We start from the raw sequence: 17,808 nt of genomic DNA on the forward strand, positions 1-17,808 counted from the left end.
TTAAAGCCTGTGCTGCCAGGTATAGAGCGCAATATTAAAGTTACAACAGTCCGAAGAACCATCTCTGAACTCACAGTGGGCCATTATTATTAATATAATAATTTGGGGGGCTAATCGTCCTTACTCGCAGCTAAGAGCTGAGTTGCGAAGGACGTGGCTACAAGGTGTTCGAGAAGCAGGCATGCAAGGGCGCATTCAGCTGCCAGCCACATCAACCCATTATGACCACGGAGCACAGCCAAGATCGAAAGTGTTTGGTTTTTTTCCTGAGGGAGGAAAACCGGATAGTCTGGAGAAAACCCTCATGGCACAGCAGAGAACCAACGCACAACTCAACTCACATATGGCCCCGACCGGGAGTCGAACCGGGGTCACCTTGGTGAGAGGCGAGCGCTTTACGCACAAGCCAACCGTGCCACCAATGACATTAATGTCATTCCTTAAAGTTGTGAATGAGTTGCCTTAAACTTGTCGTCGAATTTGCAAGAGAAAAATCAAAGAAAAACATCCTTGTTGCATTACTTTGTGAGCTTTTCGGAAAAAGGCTTCAGCTGAAGTATTTTATTATTTGAGTGAGAAATGACCTCTTTCTCAGAGGGACTTTATACGAACAACAGCTCTCCATTGCTTGTTACAAAGTAAGCTTTTATGCTAACAATTATTTTGAGTAGTTACTAATAGTGTCCAGTGCCTTTGCAGAACTGGATGTTTAAATATTCAGTGGTAAAATCAAGGAGGGTTTCTTACTGATTTCACAGTTGGTTCCTTCGTATCCAGCAGGGCAGTTACAGGTGTATTGGTTGATTTGATTCAAACAGAATCCACCGTTCTGGCACGGATTGCTGGAACATTCATCGATATCTAGAAAAGGATGGAATAGAACAGAGTTTTTATTAGCCAATGATTAAATACAATCACAGCGATTTCAGTTGGGACTCGCAACACAAACAAAATTATCGTCAATATAAATAGGTGAGATTTGCGGAAATATCTCTTTTGAGTAGTGTTGGTTTTGAAAAGAACCGGTGGTTGACAACTCAACGTTTTAGTATGCTCTGATCAGTATGCTCTGATCGTCTTCAGGAGAACTTAAAGGAACACGTTGCCTTGGATCGGTCGAGTTGGTCTTTGAAAAGCGTTCTTTAACCGATTGTTATAAAATCGATATGGTTAGAAAGATGTTGTAATTTAAGTAGAACACAATGATCTACACAAATATACCTCGAAATGGCGTGGTTTTCTTTTTACCTCGTCGACTAACACGGTCGGCCATTTATGGGAGTCAAATTTTTGATTCCCATAAATGGCCGACCGTGTTAGTTCGCGACGTAAAATGAAAACCGTGTAATTTTGAGTGATACTTGTGTGGATCATTATATTCTACTTTTAAAACATCTTTCTAACCATATGCATTTCATAACAAACGGTTTCAAACGCTTTTTATAGACCAACTTGTCCGATCCAAGGCAACGTGTTCCTTCAATAATATGTGACCCGCTGTGTGAAAATGAGTCAGATGTTGACAATTTAAAAAATTTAGTTATATGCATGGCAGGAAAGAACACACCAGCAGCAGTTATTTGGTATATGTCTAAGCTTTGGGGTGTATCGCGTTGCTGAGTTACTCCCATTTGAAATTAGCAAGTGTATAATTTTTTTTTTTTAAACGAATTACAAGTAAAGTGATGTTTTAAGTTTTAAACTACCATTTTGTGCAAAAGGATACAAATTAGACTGAAGTATGATCAAAAAGTTGTTGTAATCATAGCTTGTTTGCCTAAAAATGAGTGTTCTAAAGGTTTACTATGCAAATATAAATCTTAAAAAGTCAAAAAAATAAAAAAGGCTTTTAAAACTATTTTCGCCATTAAACTGTCCATTACTCAATAATGCATTGGGCGACATCTGACTCATTTTCACAGAGTGGGTCACATATATGTTTTTGCATCGGGATAAAGAACAGTTTGTTTTCACCCTAACATCGATGCTTGGTGGCCTTGTGGTCAGACATCTGCTCTAGCAATGCAAAGGTCATACATGTAGGTTTGAATCCCTCCCAAAGACTAAGGTATTACATCCATAGAGCTATATATATTGACTAGAGCGCTAACTTGCTCTGCGGTTTGAAGCCACCCTAGGCGCAGACATGTTTGATGTGTTGCGTGACTACGGAACGATTTTAATTCACATTGACGCGTTTTTTTTACATTCGGCGTGTGCACTTACGTACGCGACTTTCCATTTGAGTCTGTCCGCGCTACGAAACCGTAAGTTCGACTTGATTGACGTACTTAAAAAAGTATATGCGCCTTTTAAACATGACGCACATGACGCTAGCAGTTTGTGACGCTGATCAGCAGATTGTGCGTTCACATTTTCTGCATTTTTTGGTTCGATGACACATAAAAAAGAACAAACGCACTATCATGCAAATAGCCGTACAATTGCCTTACAAAATTTCAAACTTTTGTATTGGTTTGTACATAAACATGGATGCGCCCACACGGCTTCAAAACCTTAGTGCGTGTATAACGGGGTACGTGTTAGCGCTCTAGTCAATATATATAGCTCTATGATTACATCACACTTACATCACAGCAAAACATTAAATTGAAAGGGATTCGAACCCACACTCTGCTGATCAGAAACACCAGATCTTGAAACCGGTGCTCTTAACCGCTAGGCCAATACACATCACATCAGTGCATCTTTCCCCTCAAAGTTTCCCTCAACGCCGGAGTTAACCCTTAAGTGTCACTTACCGATTTCACAGTTGGTACCGGTGTAACCTGGTGCACATGAACAGGTGTACTGGTTGAGCAAGTCATTACAGGTAGCGCCGAACCGACAAGGTGAGCTCTGGCACTCATTAAAGTCTATGAGAAAGAAACAAATTTATCACAAATCAGAGGGAAGCAGAAATCTTTGATGAGTGACCATGTAGACTTTAAAAAAGAAAAAAAGAAAGAAGTAACAATTATTTTTTAAGTAGGATTTGAAACTTTGCATGGTGGTAATACGATATGGAAAAGTTTGCGGTAACACAATGTAATGACTATCTCTAAATGTGTTGGGGTGGTTCTGTAAAGAACCGTTGGTTTCAAATTGTCGTTTCAATCAGTATGCTCTGATCGTCTTCTGGAGAATTTTTTTAAAAAGAAGCAATAGTTCCCCTCTTGCCATTTACCCTACTGTAGGCTCCCATTTTTTGTTTGTTCATGAGATATGGCCTAACATCACAAGGCCACAGATGAGGGCTACACATACACATAACTGATTTGGGCTGTTGACCCAAATCAACTGTCACCAGGAGCTTGTCCCCACCAACCCCTAAGGCTGAAAAACGGTTACCCCCCTCACAGCCCGTAAGGATGTAGGCATGGGTCTCATCCACTAGGAGCCTGGCTGTTAAGAGCAGAAAGCACTACATGTACCTTCCAAACTTTTTACAAAGCATTTCAAAATCTTGGTTCTCACATTCAAGGCCCTCCATGGATTAGCACGTTGCTACATTACACATCTTCTACAACAACGTAACATCAGACCAGACCTTAGATCATCATCATCATCATCACATACTCTATGTTCCCAAAACTCGTCTGGCAAGTTACGGAGACCGTCCCTCTTCCAGCTGCGCACCGCGTCTCTGGAATTACTTGCCAGACGAGCTGAGGAACACACCCTCTACTTTCAAACACAACCTCAAAACTCATCTGTTCAATTTGTCTGCTTGCTAGCTTACGGCGCCTTTGAATAGTACCATTCCAGACACTGTGCGCCTTATGAATGTTATGTTATTATTATTAATTATGGTTAAGTGCCTTGTTCTGTTTTTGCAAACTCATGTAATGTAGGTATTGTTATTGGTATTAAATGGCTCAAGCGCACAAGTGTCATGACCGGGGGCCAATTTCATAGAGCTGCTTAAGCAAAAAATTTGCTTAAGCACGAAAATAGCCCGCTTATTTTACACATGTTACTTGCCAAATTTTTATGCCATATACATTGCGTGTGACTGGTATTTAGCTGTTGTTTACTTAGCATAACAATTGAGTGGACTCTTGGCCGGTACTCTGATTTTACTAAGCAAGGATTTTTTCGCTTAAGCAACATTTTTTGTTTAAACAGCTCCATGAAATTGGGCCCAAAGCTTGGGTCTGGTGAACTAGACCAACCCTAAAGACGACACAACACAAGAATGGAAGTTTTCAGACTGTCTTGATGTCCTGCACACATACATGTACCCGCTCATAATTATCAATACTGAAAATAAATGATTTTTATTTGTACTCCAAATGTTTTCTTGGAGTTCAGATAAAAAAATTCCTTTCCTTTTTCAGTTGGTTGCCTCTAAGTTGCCTCATTTGACAAGGTCGTACAGAATACAAACAAATTTTAGTGTGCGAGTTTCTCTTACCAGTTTGGCAGTTGGTTCCAACGTAGCCAGGTACACAAGAACAAGTGTAGCCATTGATGTTGTCGCTACATGTTCCACTGTTCTGACAAGGCGAGCTTGCGCACTCATTGATGTCTGTAGAGATACAAAACAATAATCATAATGATAACAATATTTTCATATAGCGCTTTTTCACACCCGAGGGCTTCTCAAAGCGCTTCCAACTTATTACCCCTGGTCATTAGACCTTAATATATCTCTTAAACCATCTCAACTCCCTGGGGAGTATACAGCCTGTGCGACTATTATATGCGCTACTCAGCTAAACCAATCACAAAAACCATCTCTGCCCTCACAGGTACCCATTTACCCCAGGGTGGAGAGAAACAATTATAGTTAAGTGTCTTGCTCAGGGACACAAGTATCACAACCGAGATTTGAACCCTCACTCTGCTGAACAGAAACATCAGAGCTTGAGTTTGGTACTCTTATCCACTTGGCCACGTCACCCCATGACACCCCACTTAACAAACTTGATGTCAAATATTCTAACATCCATAAGAGGGGCACGCTTGTGTATCGTAATTGTTTTTCACATTCCCAGGCCTGTATGCTTCGTTTTTGAAAGGGAAAGGGCACAGGAGCATTTTCTCCTCAGTAAGGGGCACACTATGAGGAAATTGTAAATTTCTACTTGAGCATTTCAAGGGCACCGAGGAAATGACCAGGGGGCACAGAGGCAATCATATTCATTATTTGTTGTACTCATTTCTCAAAAACCACAGCACCTCAGAAAGTATTTTTTGAAGGGAAGCTTTCTACTATCTTTATTTTCAAACTGTGTTAGTTTATGTTAATCTGTGGACATTGTGCTTTGTGTCCTACAAAAAGTACCCAGGGGTCGATTTCACAAAGAGTTTGGACTAGTCCTAACTTAGGATTAGTCCTACGAGATATACAAATTGCATGGATAGTCCTAAGTTAGGACGAGTAATAACTGGTCCTAACTCTAGATAAGACTAGTCCTAACTCTTTGTGAAATCCACCCCAGACCCTTTAACAATAGTACAATATAACAACGGAGTGACTTACTAATCTGGCAGTTGGTACCCTCCCAGCCTGGAGCACAGCGGCAGGAATAGCCATTGATTTCATCACTGCAGGTTCCACCATTGCGACAGGGACCGCTTTGACATTCATTGATATCTGAAAGTGACAATGGGAGAGGAGGATTCACAATACATGTAAGTGCTAGATACCATTGGACATTCACATTGGTTTGTACAGTACAAGTTCTCTACGCTATTTCATTTTTGGACATTGGACATTCACATACGTTTGTACATAGAATGTTTTCTGTGCTTTTGCGATATTGGACATTGTTCATTCACATGTTTGTACAGCGAATGTTTTCTTTGGTGTTTTAACATTGGATATTCACATAGGTTTCATTGATATCTGAAAGTGACAGTTGGAGAGGGGGATTCACAATAAGTGCTAGATATCATTGAAAATTCACATATGTTTGTACATACAGTGAATGTTTTCTTTGCTATTTCGATATTGAACATTCAAATAGGTTTGTACAGCGAATGTTTTCTTTGCTATTTTTATACTAGATATTGTATATTCATATAGGTTTGTACAGCGAATGTTTTCTCTGCTAGTTTGATATTGGACATTGGTCATTTACATTAGGTTTGGGTACATACACTGACAGTTTTCTTTGCTTTTTCAGCGAGTGTTTTCTCAAGGTTTAGAAACAGGTGGACACCCATTGAATAAGAAATGACTTACTGGTTTGACAGCGACTACCAGTCCAACCAGCTTGACAATTACAGGTATAGCTGTTGATGCCATCCACACAAACGCCTCCATTGAAGCATGGTGAACTTTGACACTCGTTGATGTCTAGGGATAATACAAAATATTATTATTTATATCAGGCTTCCAGAGGCAAAAATACATCAGCGTATTGAATGCTTTCGTAAAAAGTACCCGGATGACAGCAATATTGTGTCGGTCAAAGTTCCCGGATGGAGAAGTATTGCTTCAATGTTGCTCCATCCGGGCATTTGAACAAGTTTCGCTGGTTCCCATATAGTCAAGAGCGCGCCGCGCTCACTGTTGTTTACCAGTGAAAGAAGCTGCACATAATAATCAGCAACAATGGCTGCTTCTACAAGCGGGGCGAGATTCGCTTTGGTTTCCGATGAGGATTTTGAAGAACAAAGCAGTACATATTCTGAGAGCTTACCTGACGAAAAAAAAACCAAAATCTTCCAACGAACTCCAACGAGTTTTGAAACTTGGATGTTGTATCAGAAAAAACCCCATAATGAAATTGAATTTGAAAATCTGGACTCAGGTGAGCCAAAATAGTGTTGCTTTGATCATGGAGGTAGTGCTTTGATCAAGTCCTCAGCCTGATATAAATAATAATAATAGTATTGGATGTTTTTTTTTCGGGGGATACAAGAATATATTGCACTGGCTGTGACAATATTGCACTCGTCTTTGACTCGTGCAATATTGTCATAGCTTGTGCAATATAGTCTTGTATCTCCCTCAAAGCCATCCAATATTATATAATTATTATATAATCAGTATTTTATTTCTCGTTGGCTTATTACAGCCACTCGGTCAGGGCCAAATAGACCTTGTGCGTTGATGTTATCCAGCCACCATTTTAGAGGTAAAACGATGAGCAAACAAAATTCATTTTAATTACAATTACTTAAAAAAATACAATGCATAAGTTTATCATAAAGTGGAGGTTTGGTTGCTTGATAAGTTTTCTTGGTTTTGTTCTCTATTCTTTTGTATGTTCGTTGTTTGTTGTGAGTAAATATTTAATTAAAACAAGAATGGTGTGTTCACAACACAAATGCCCCGCTGAGATAGGAGTTGTTACACCAAGTCCTTTTTCAGTTATTGTTTTAGCCAAAATGAGCTTAATAATTATCTGAGGGGGTCCAAAAACGGCGTCTAGGGGATCCCATGACCAATCCACAAACCAAGTTTGGAGTTGATACGCCAAGTCCTTCTTGAGATATCGCTCGGACAAGGATGATGTGCACACACACACACACGCAGTGTCCAGGATTGGCCAATGAACGGCCGTTTTTCACCTCTAGATGAGGGGGCCCTACTGATGTGACAAGGTCTATAAACCTCTCCCGTGAACATGTAAAAAAGCACATCGCCAGTGCAAACTAAAGCAACTCAACTGCAACTGAGCCGGCCTACCCTATGCGCATGTATCTTCCCAAGTGTCATCTGTATATGGAACACCCTACCAGCTACCGTGGTTTCAGCTCAGTCTCTGGAGGTCTTCCGGAGTCGCCTGGGCCCAATTTCATAGAGCTGCTTAGCACAAAAATTTGATAAAAATTATCATTGATAAAAACAGGACTACCAACCAAATTTCCATTTGTTGCATATTGCTTGTTACATGTATTCAGCTGTTGTTTGCTTATCCTGAAAATCACGTGGAAATTTAGTTGGTAATCCTGTTTTTATGAAGGAAAATTTTTTACACTAAGCAAATTTTTTGTGCTTATGTAGCAGCTCTATGAAATTGGGTCCTGGACCCACTCACCCTCCGACAGTCTACCACACAGACATCTTTTTACTTGCACCTTGACCTCAGTCTGTAGCACATTTTGTTTATATTTGTTTCCGTGACCAAGCACTTTTGCGCCCAAGTACGACTATACTCCTCTGGAGGGATGTACTTATTGGAAGATAGATAGATAGATGAGAGGTATACTCACTGATGCTACAGACGGTTCCAGTCCACCCAGACAAACAGGCACATCGGAATCCATTGATGAGATCAGAACAGGTTCCACCGTTCTCGCAGGGGTTACCAGCACATTCATTGATATCTAGAAAAGAAATAGTCCAAAGGTTTGAAAGGATGTCAGAAAGAAGATAATATTATCAAAACCCTGCATTAAAGGGTCTATGTAACTTTTGTAGGACAAAAAACACAATGTCCACAGATTTACACTAAACTTATACAGTTTGAAGATAATGATAGTAGAAAGCTTCCCTGAAAATATTACGTGCTGAGGTGCTGTAGTTTTGGGGAAATGAGTAAAACAATGTCATGAAAATAGTTTTCGTCTCATGAAGCGAAAATTATTTTAATCATTTACAAACGTATTTCCATGACATTTTTTTTACTCATTTCTCAAAATCTACAGCACCTCAGTAAGTAATATTTGAAAGGAAGCTTTCCACTATCATTATCTTCAAACCCTGTAAGTTTAATGTAAATCTATGGACATTTTGAAAAAGTACCCAAATCCTTTAAAGGGGAGGGACAGTCACTTGAAATTACTGACAAAATTTTGTCCCATTGCCTTGTGCATGCTATAGCTTTAGCATAGGGGAAGTTGGGGTATTTGAAGCTGTTGGTCAAGCTTTTACCAGTGAATTGTTGGAATTAATATACAATCTCTGGACTGTCTGAAAGTTGGGAAAGCTTGGGGTCCATTAATAATAACATATAGTTCAGAGTGGCAGCTGTTGACTGACACGATAAGTTGAAAGGCGTTTTAATAAAGTATGAAACTCTGTAAAATGTATCCATTTTCCAACGTCCTTGAGCTCTGTACGTGCGTTGCATTTTTATGACTGAGACAGTTTGCAGATATGCATTCATGCGCGTAGTATGCATCTAAAGGTATCCAAAACAACCGGTTATAAAAAGCTCCGGCTGATCATTATCAACCATTTACACACCCCAACATGATGCACTCTCCACCAATAGGAATAGCGCAACTGTCTAGCGATGTACTTATGAATGCTGAATCGAGGGAAAATTTAAAGTTTCAAGAATTTTCAAGCTTGGCCACAAAAATGTGGAAACATCCTTTTGAGTGAGTGAGTGTGTTTATGTAGTCGTTGATGGGTCATTAAACTTAATGGATAAGCAGTTAATCTGACTGGGGCAGTCAAGGGCACCAACAACGCTTGGTGGTCTAGTGGTTCCGACATCTGCTTTAGAAAGGCCGAGGTAGTGGGTTCAAACCTCACCAGAGTGACCAGGGCAGTTTCAGCCTACGGGAATGCTCCATTAAAGAAAGGGGCTAAAAACAAAAACGTCTTTTTTATCTGACAACTCACACCTGTTATCTCTATGTAAGCGCTCTTCCAAACAGTGAACTTAATAGACCTTTATCACGCTGTCACCACCTTGGTCATGTTCCTTGTTTCCAATAACAGTAATGAATGCTAACATACATTGCGCATGGCACCAGACTATTATTTCGTCCAACCTCAGTTTGGTTACAATGAGTTGGAATGGCGTGAAATCAAGATGGCCACACCGTGATAAAGGTCTATTTGATCATACACAACCCAGGGTTGATCAGCTGTATGCAAACAGTGGCCAGCAAACTGAAGACGTCTCTGCATTACTGTCTCGGATAGTGGCGGTAGATTGCCATATACATTCCGGTTTGAAAATAATAGTCCCGCCAATGGATGTTTAGCATCAGGCGCTTTACAATCTTTATTACTATTATAACTACTTACTGATTTCACAGTTGGTGCCAGTGTAGCCCGGCACACAAGTACAGGTATATCGGTTTGTGAGGTCGTTACAGGTACCACCATTGGCACACGGCTGGCTTCGGCATTCATTGTCATCTGAAAACAAATACCGTCAATATTAAAATACTTGAAATGTACAAAAACATTACGAAACATTAGAGACATATTTACCACAATACAACTAGAACAAACAGAAGCCTGGGGATTGCCCAAAAGGGGTATTGGAACATGGGATACCATAGGGGTGTCTGAAATAGGGGTGTCTGAAATAGGGGTGTCTGAAATAGGGGTGTCTGACCATAGGGGTGTCTGACCATAGGGGTGTCTGAACATAGTGGTGTCTGAACATAGGGGTGTCTGAACATAGGGGTGTCTGAACATAGGGGTGTCTGAACATAGGGGTGTCTGAACTTGGGAGTGTCTGAACATAGTGGTGTCTGAACTTGGGAGTGTCTGAACATAGGGATGTCTGAACTTAGGGGTGTCTGAACATACAGTTTGTAGGGGTGTCTGAACATAGGGATGTCTGAACATAGGGATGTCTGAACATAGGGATGTCTGAACATAGGGGAGTTGGAACACAGGGGTGTCTGAACATAGATGTGTCTGAACATAGGGGTGTCTGAACATAGGGATGTCTGAACATAGGGGTGTCTGAACATAGGGATGTCTGAACATACAGTTTGTAGCCTGGGTGTATGAACATAGGGATGTCTGAATACAGGGGAGTTGGAACACAGGGAAGTTGGAACACAGGGGTGTCTGAACATAGGGATTTCTGAACATGGGGTGTCTGAACATAGCGGTGTCTGAACATAGGGGTGTCTGAACATTAGGGATGTCTGAACATAGAGGTGTCTGAACATACAGTTTGTAGCCTGGGTGTATGAACATAGGGATGTCTGAACACAGGGGAGTTGGAACACAGGGGAGTTGGAACACAGGGGAGTTGGAACACAGGGGTGTCTGAACATAGGGATGTCTGGGTGTCTGAACATAGAGATGTCTGAACATAGGGGTGTCTGAACATAGGGTTGTCTTAATATAGGGACGTCCGAACAAAGGGGAGTTGGAAAATAGGGGTTGTCGGAACATAGCTAGAGTTGTCATAGCCTTTTGCAAGGCCTCCGTGGTTTGGACAGCTTCGTAGAGCCGCGGTCCCAAGGGACTGGAACAGGAGATGAGACACGCGAGTGGCGAATCCATGAGGGCCTTTTCCAACTTGTTGGCGGTTTCTTATGTGGTTCTTTCATTCTTTCAATCTCGACTTTTGCTACCCAAAAGGTTGGCAAAAGCCCAAACCAATCAGAAGCGACGAGGGTTAGCGGGTCAGCATACATTGATGCACGTTTCATACTCTATGAATAATTAATTAACAAAACCGCAAAATAAGTTGGAAAAGGCTCTCGTGGCTTCGCCACCTGTCTGTGAGGTCTCCCGTTCCAGTCGCTTGGGACCGCGGGTCTACGAAGCTGTCCAAAGCCACGAAGGCCTTGACAAAAGGCTAGAGTTGTCGGAACATTGGCGTTGTAACCAAGTAAACCACAAAATGAAACAAAACAAAACTAAAAGGAAAACAAATGACAAAGGTTTTTAATAAAATAAAAAAGCCCAACTTACCATTCTGACAACGGTTACCGCTGTAGCCCGGTAAGCAAGTACAGATGTAGCCATTGATCTGATCTGCACACTGTCCGCCATTCAAACATGGGTTGGACGCACACTCATTGATATCTGCACAAATCAAATGTACATGGATTCACTTGTTAATATCATGTAACATGTGTAACATTAGTTGAAAGTTTTTATAATAATATTAATAACAATAATAATAATAATAACCAGTTTTTTTCAAACCCGAGGGTTTCTCAAAGCGCTTCCGACATTATTAACCCTGGGGTCGATTTCACAGAGATTTAGGACTAGTCCTAACTTAGGACTACATGTAGTCCTAGGAGATATAATAAACAAATGGCTAGTCCTAAGTTAGGACGATAAACTCTTCCAAACTCGAGATAAGACTAGTCTTAACTTTTTGTGAAATCCACCCCAGGTTATAACACCCTTTACAAAAGTTCTGCCAATCATTGGTTTAGAGCGTGTCACATGATATGTCTTAGTTTTACAAGAAACCCTGTGGTATCTTGCTCAAGGACACAAGTGTCACAACTTGGACCCGAACTTAATAATAATAATAAGAATAATAATTTGGGAGGCTAATCATCCTTACTTGCAGCTAAGAGCTGAATTGCTAAGGACGCGGCTACAACGTGTTCGAGAAGCTGGCATGCAAGGGTGCCTTTGGCTGCCAGCCACATCAACCCATTATGACCTTGGAGCACAGCCAAGATCGAAAGTGTTTGATTTTTCCCGGATGTTCTGGAAAACCCTAGTGGCACAGCAGAGAACCAACGCACAACTCAACTCACATATGGCCCTGGCCGGAAATCGAACCGGGGTCACCTTGGTGAGAGGCGAGCGCTTTACGCACAAGCCAACTGTGCCACCCATTAGGACACTTGGACACTATGCTGATTATGGAGCTGCTTCAGCACAAAAAAAAGTAGCAAAGCACAACAAAATTATGCTTATCAGCCAAACGGCAATGTCACCAATGCAATTTGTGACTGGTATCCTGCTCACTTCTGCTTAGCAGAAAATCTTTGAGCAATATTTCCTGCTTAAGAAGCTGTATGAAAATGGGTCTAGAGCTGTTTAAATCAATGTCTGTATGAGAGACATTGGTTGGTGCCAGCTTGGTGTTTATATCCCATGTGTGGGAGTTTGCCGAGTTCCCTTGATGGGAAGATCATCTAAACAAAGTAATAAACAAACAAACAAACAAACAAGCAAACAAACAAACAAACAAACAAACAGGCAATATTCACATATAACACGCAAATTCCCATGGGTTCAATTGCTACTTACTGATGCTACAAACTGTCCCCGTCCAGCCAGGCTGACACGTACAGGTGTATTGGTTAATCCCATCCTGGCAATTGCCACCATTCTGGCAAGGGTTGCTTTGGCATTCGTTGATATCTTGTAAGTACGGAATTAAAAACACTCGGAAAGTTAGACATTTTTGTTAAGTTTACCGGACAGCAGGCTGCCGTTTAGGAACTGGAACTTGGTATCAATCAATTGGAATGGTTAGAACAACGGATTAAATACAAATGTAATATATACAAAAAGAATAAGTAAACAGGTAGAAAACACATCAAAATCATTAAAGGAACAGAATGTATTTCATGTGGGGTTGGATTAGACAAGACCCTGCTAAAAGCACTCGGTAATTGTCAAAAACCAGTAACCAAACATGATATGACCCAACATATACATGAAATCTGTAAAAGTTTAAACTTTTGTTCATTGGAGTCCGTAGTAAAAACTGAAAAATTGTTTAGATAATTTCACTGTTCTTGAATATTAAGTTTAAACACAAGATCAAATCTTGCTTTTCTGATCGATCCCAAAATTCAGATTTAAATTTGAAATATTTTTTTGTTTATAGATTTAAGAGTGTCATTAGCTTTCATTTAAGGTGTGAATCAATCAAACTTGATTAAACAGTAGTTAATTAAAAACTACAAATGAATTTGTATATTTGGTTTGCAATAACACCATGTGTGTATCTACTTGCCAGGTAAAGTTGTTCTTAGGGAACTGTCTTGCAGAGACCAATTCAGAACTGACTCTTCGGCAGTACAGTTATTACGATCCTATAAGCTAAAGTAGTAGTCCAGTCTAATTTCTATACCAACCGCCCTGGTAATAGTTAAAAAGCAGGACAGTTCTTTTCAGAACTGAGAAGTCTCAGAAACCTCTGATTATCTACTCCACGGCAGTAGAATAAAGCAAGACAGTTCCCTAAGAACAACTCTACCTGGCAAGTAGATACACACATGGTGTTACCGCAAACCAAATATACATTGATACCCCACCATGCAATGCCTCAAATCCTATATACAAATGAATTCTTGTCGGGATCTACATTGTCTTATGTCCACCAACCATGTACACATTTTTCCCATGCTATATGTACATGTACTTTTTGCTTTGTCCGTGGCATGCCAAAATCTTTTTATTTTCTTTCATTTTGAACTAGCCTCAAATACCAAATCATTTATTAATTTATTAATACATGATGAAGATAATACATTAAAATTGAAAGAGGAACATAAAATAATATCAGAAATAATGAATGAAAAAACAGCGCCTTTGAATGTTCCACAGATTTAGTGCGCTTTATAAATGCTGTATTATTATTATTATTATTATTATTGTTCAGAAAAAAAAAAAAATAAATCAGAAACAAACTAATAATTGGCCATGCATCATACAGAGGTTGTAGTTCCTGTATTACTTGACTGACATCAGTTAAATTAACTTCACATGTTAACACAAAATCAAGAGCAGTGTAAATGTTGATTGATACAAGAATACGATAGTGAGGAACACAATACAAAATTCATATTACAGAAACAATGAATACATGATGAAGATAATACATTAAAATTGAAAGAGGAACATAAAATAATATCAGAAATAAATGCATCATCGACTGTACAAGTCAGGCATCTTTCCTCCATGGGCTGCGTTTGCAGTAGCACAACAAGAAATATATTCAAAGTGACTTCATTCCTCAATCAAGGAGGTGCGTGGTGGGGGGTGGAGCCAGGAGTTTTTAATAAAAGAAGGGGGTTTGCATCACAGCCCTATATCTATTGGCACTGAAGTACCAAAGTATTTTAAGCAAAGTTGAATTTCTTCTTTAAAGGCAGTGGACACTATTGGCAATTACTCAAAATAATTATCAGCATAAAACCTTGCTTGGTAACGAGTAATGGGGAGCTGTTGATAGTATAAACGCTGTGAGAAATGGCTCCCTCTGAAGTAACATGGTTTTTGAGAAAGAAATAATTTTCTATGAATTTGATTTTGAGACCTCAGATTTAGAATTTGAGGTCTCGAAATCAAGCATCTGAAAGCACACAACTTCATGTGACAAGGGTGTTTTTTCTTTCATTATTATTTCGCAACTTCGAAAACCGATTGACCTCAATTTTTCACAGGTTTGTTATTCTAAGTATATGTTGAGATACACCAAGTGAGAAGACTGGTCTTTGACAGTTACCAATGGTGTCCAGTGTCTTTAAAACTAATTAGGAATGGTTGGTAGTTTGCAGAATTTCTAAACTCTAGTGGCAGATTTAAAACGTCTATAAATACACTTCTACTAGGTGTTTGTGTCAGAGTTTATGACAATTGTTTCAAAGTTTTTATACATTATAATCTCCTTCATAAAAGCAAAATATCTGTGGAGTTTTAGCATGATGACGTCATCATGTGTCACGTAGTATTGCTTTAAAGATGCACTTTTCATAGCTGTATGCCCAACAAAAAGTTTGACTGAGGTGAAACTTGGTGTATTGTTAGTCAATGATATTAACTTCTTGAACTCAAAATGACGTCATGATGATTGACGTCATCATTTTGTTTTGACAATTTTTGCAATTTTGATCATTTATTACAAATATTGAGAACAAAGCAAGATGCAATATTTGTTTTTCACACCAGGGTAGAAAATGTCATTTAAATATATTTCTTCTTGTGCTACTGCAATAGGGTAAAGAAACATATGAAATATATTATCACAGAAAATGTTTCAAAGCAATATTCAATCAATGCACATTGTATTAAAAAATGCAAAATAAAGATATTCAAATCATGTACAATGAGGGATAAATGTAATCAATAAAACAATAATGATGATATGGTGAAAAGACAAAAGACAAAGACAAATTATTACATATTCCTGTTAAATGAAGGATAAAAATCAGTTAATATGAATGAAGAGGGAAGGAATTATGAAAGGTTTGCAGGGATTTTGTTTAACAATGGGAACTAATGGTGAAACTGATTTGAAATTTTGGTTGTTCAGGGGTGCAGGAATGAACTGAGGGCAGTTTGTATTGTATAAGTAGGTAATTCCCAAAATCAGCTTCTTGAAAAGGGATTGGTTTGAAACTAGACTTGTGCATAAGACACCAATCGTCTGCCCAGAACTATAAAGCCATTAAAGACAGTGTACACTATTGGTAATTGTCAAAAGACCAGTCTTCTCACTTGGTGTACATGTATCTCAACATAAGGATAAAATAACAAACCTGTGAAAATTTGAGCTCAATCGGTCATCAAAGTTGCGAGATAATAATGAAAGAATAAACACCCTTGTCACAAGAAGTTGTGTGCTTTCAGATGCTTGATTTTGAGACCTCAAATTCTAAACCTGAGGTCCGAAATCAAATTCGTGGAAAAATTACTTCTTTCTCGAAAACTACATTACTTCAGAGGGAGCTGTTTCTCATAATGTTTTGCACTATCAACCTCTCCCCATTACTTGTTGCCAAATAAGTTTTTAAGCTAATAACTATTTTGAGTAATTACCAATAGTGTCCACTGCCTTTAAGGCAATTTGTAAAGATTTCATCAAAAAAAAAAAAGTTTTCAAAAGCACATGCTTTGGAAAATGAAACATTTATTTACTAAATAAAACAATATTTGTTGATTTTGATTTGTTGTTTTCAAAGTGATGCAAATTGTTCACATTGATCTTTTAATCTTTATGATTATGAAATTGTTATCAATGACCTTATAGCACTGAGCTAACAAAATGTAGCTTGCCACACAAAAATGGCATAGCCGTTACATCACCTCTTTTTGAGGAAAAAGGTTTACTATTTATTATGAATACTTTTAAGATGGAAATGCAACTTTGAACAACAAGTTTTTACCACATGTTACTTTGTCAAATGTGCAAAAGTGATATTGGTTTAATTTTTATTTTGGCAAAATGTGTCACCAGATGGGGATATTAATTGTTAGTAAGTAGAGGTTAGAAGATCATTTGTTAGGTTAGAAACTCATTCGTGGACAAAGACAGGACAACATGAAGTAATTAAATGAATATGCATGAGGAGAGAGGTCAAGGGTTAGAAGGGTATCACGAGATACAATGAAAAGCAGAACAAAGGCAGAAAAGGGGACTTGGGTTGGGTCGATAGGAGTTGGGTTTGACTAAACTGGAAAAAAAAAACTAATATCCTGATCTATTTAATTTTATTTATTTATGGTTGTGTTCCCTTTTGCCAGATAAAAACATCTTTTGTGCAGTAATTTACACTGTACAAACACATTTTTATTCAAAAAATTTACCTGACTTAATTATTTTACTAAATTGTTTAGATTTAGTTTTAAAAAGAAGTTAATCTAAATATAATTTGTGTTAGAGACCAGCGCTAAATTTCCAACCCCACAAAAAAAAGAATAAAGTAGAAAAATACAAAATATGTATAAATAAATAAAATAAATAAGTAAAAATAATTCAAATTTCAAATTTAAAACAAATCTCTGAAAAGTGTTTTTGCTAGTTAGTTTGTAATTCTATATAGACCTACTTCATCCAAAGTTTTATTTTGAAAGAAGTAAACAAAAATTATAATAAAAAAAACCCTCAAGACTCCTTGAGTAATTTTCTGTAATTCCTACATCAAACTTTCTATATTAACTCAAGTGGGCTTAAACGGCTCATTGTACAATGCATGCAAATCTCTCAACAATGTCTTTGCAATGTACGCATTTTTACAGCTGAGAAAAAAACCAAACGTTTTTCTATCTATTAAATCTAAATACTGAAAGCTGGTCAAGATAAAAAAAAAAATCTCCGGAATAGTTTCTATAGTGGAAATATTTCTGCTTCTAACCCAAACTGAAACTAAAGTATTTCTGTTGTGCCCCCCAAAAAGAGGATTATCTTCAAATAAATATTTATATGATAAAGCCCA

The 17,808-nt window shown here is 38.5% G+C and overlaps 1 protein-coding gene across 1 annotated transcript in view; it reads right to left on the minus strand.

The window, feature by feature from the left end:
* The window catches only part of LOC139944031 (uncharacterized), a 120,008-nt gene that overhangs the window by 79,455 nt on the left and 22,745 nt on the right, over window positions 1–17,808 (minus strand). Inside the window, 9 exon segments of the mRNA XM_071940976.1 lie at window positions 748–861; window positions 2,763–2,876; window positions 4,418–4,531; window positions 5,489–5,602; window positions 6,194–6,307; window positions 8,173–8,286; window positions 9,944–10,057; window positions 11,582–11,695; window positions 12,890–13,003. Coding sequence (XP_071797077.1) covers window positions 748–861; window positions 2,763–2,876; window positions 4,418–4,531; window positions 5,489–5,602; window positions 6,194–6,307; window positions 8,173–8,286; window positions 9,944–10,057; window positions 11,582–11,695; window positions 12,890–13,003 — 1,026 coding nt within the window.

This window comes from Asterias amurensis, chromosome 11 (assembly GCF_032118995.1).
Source record: "Asterias amurensis chromosome 11, ASM3211899v1".
Classification (NCBI taxonomy): domain Eukaryota; kingdom Metazoa; phylum Echinodermata; class Asteroidea; order Forcipulatida; family Asteriidae; genus Asterias; species Asterias amurensis.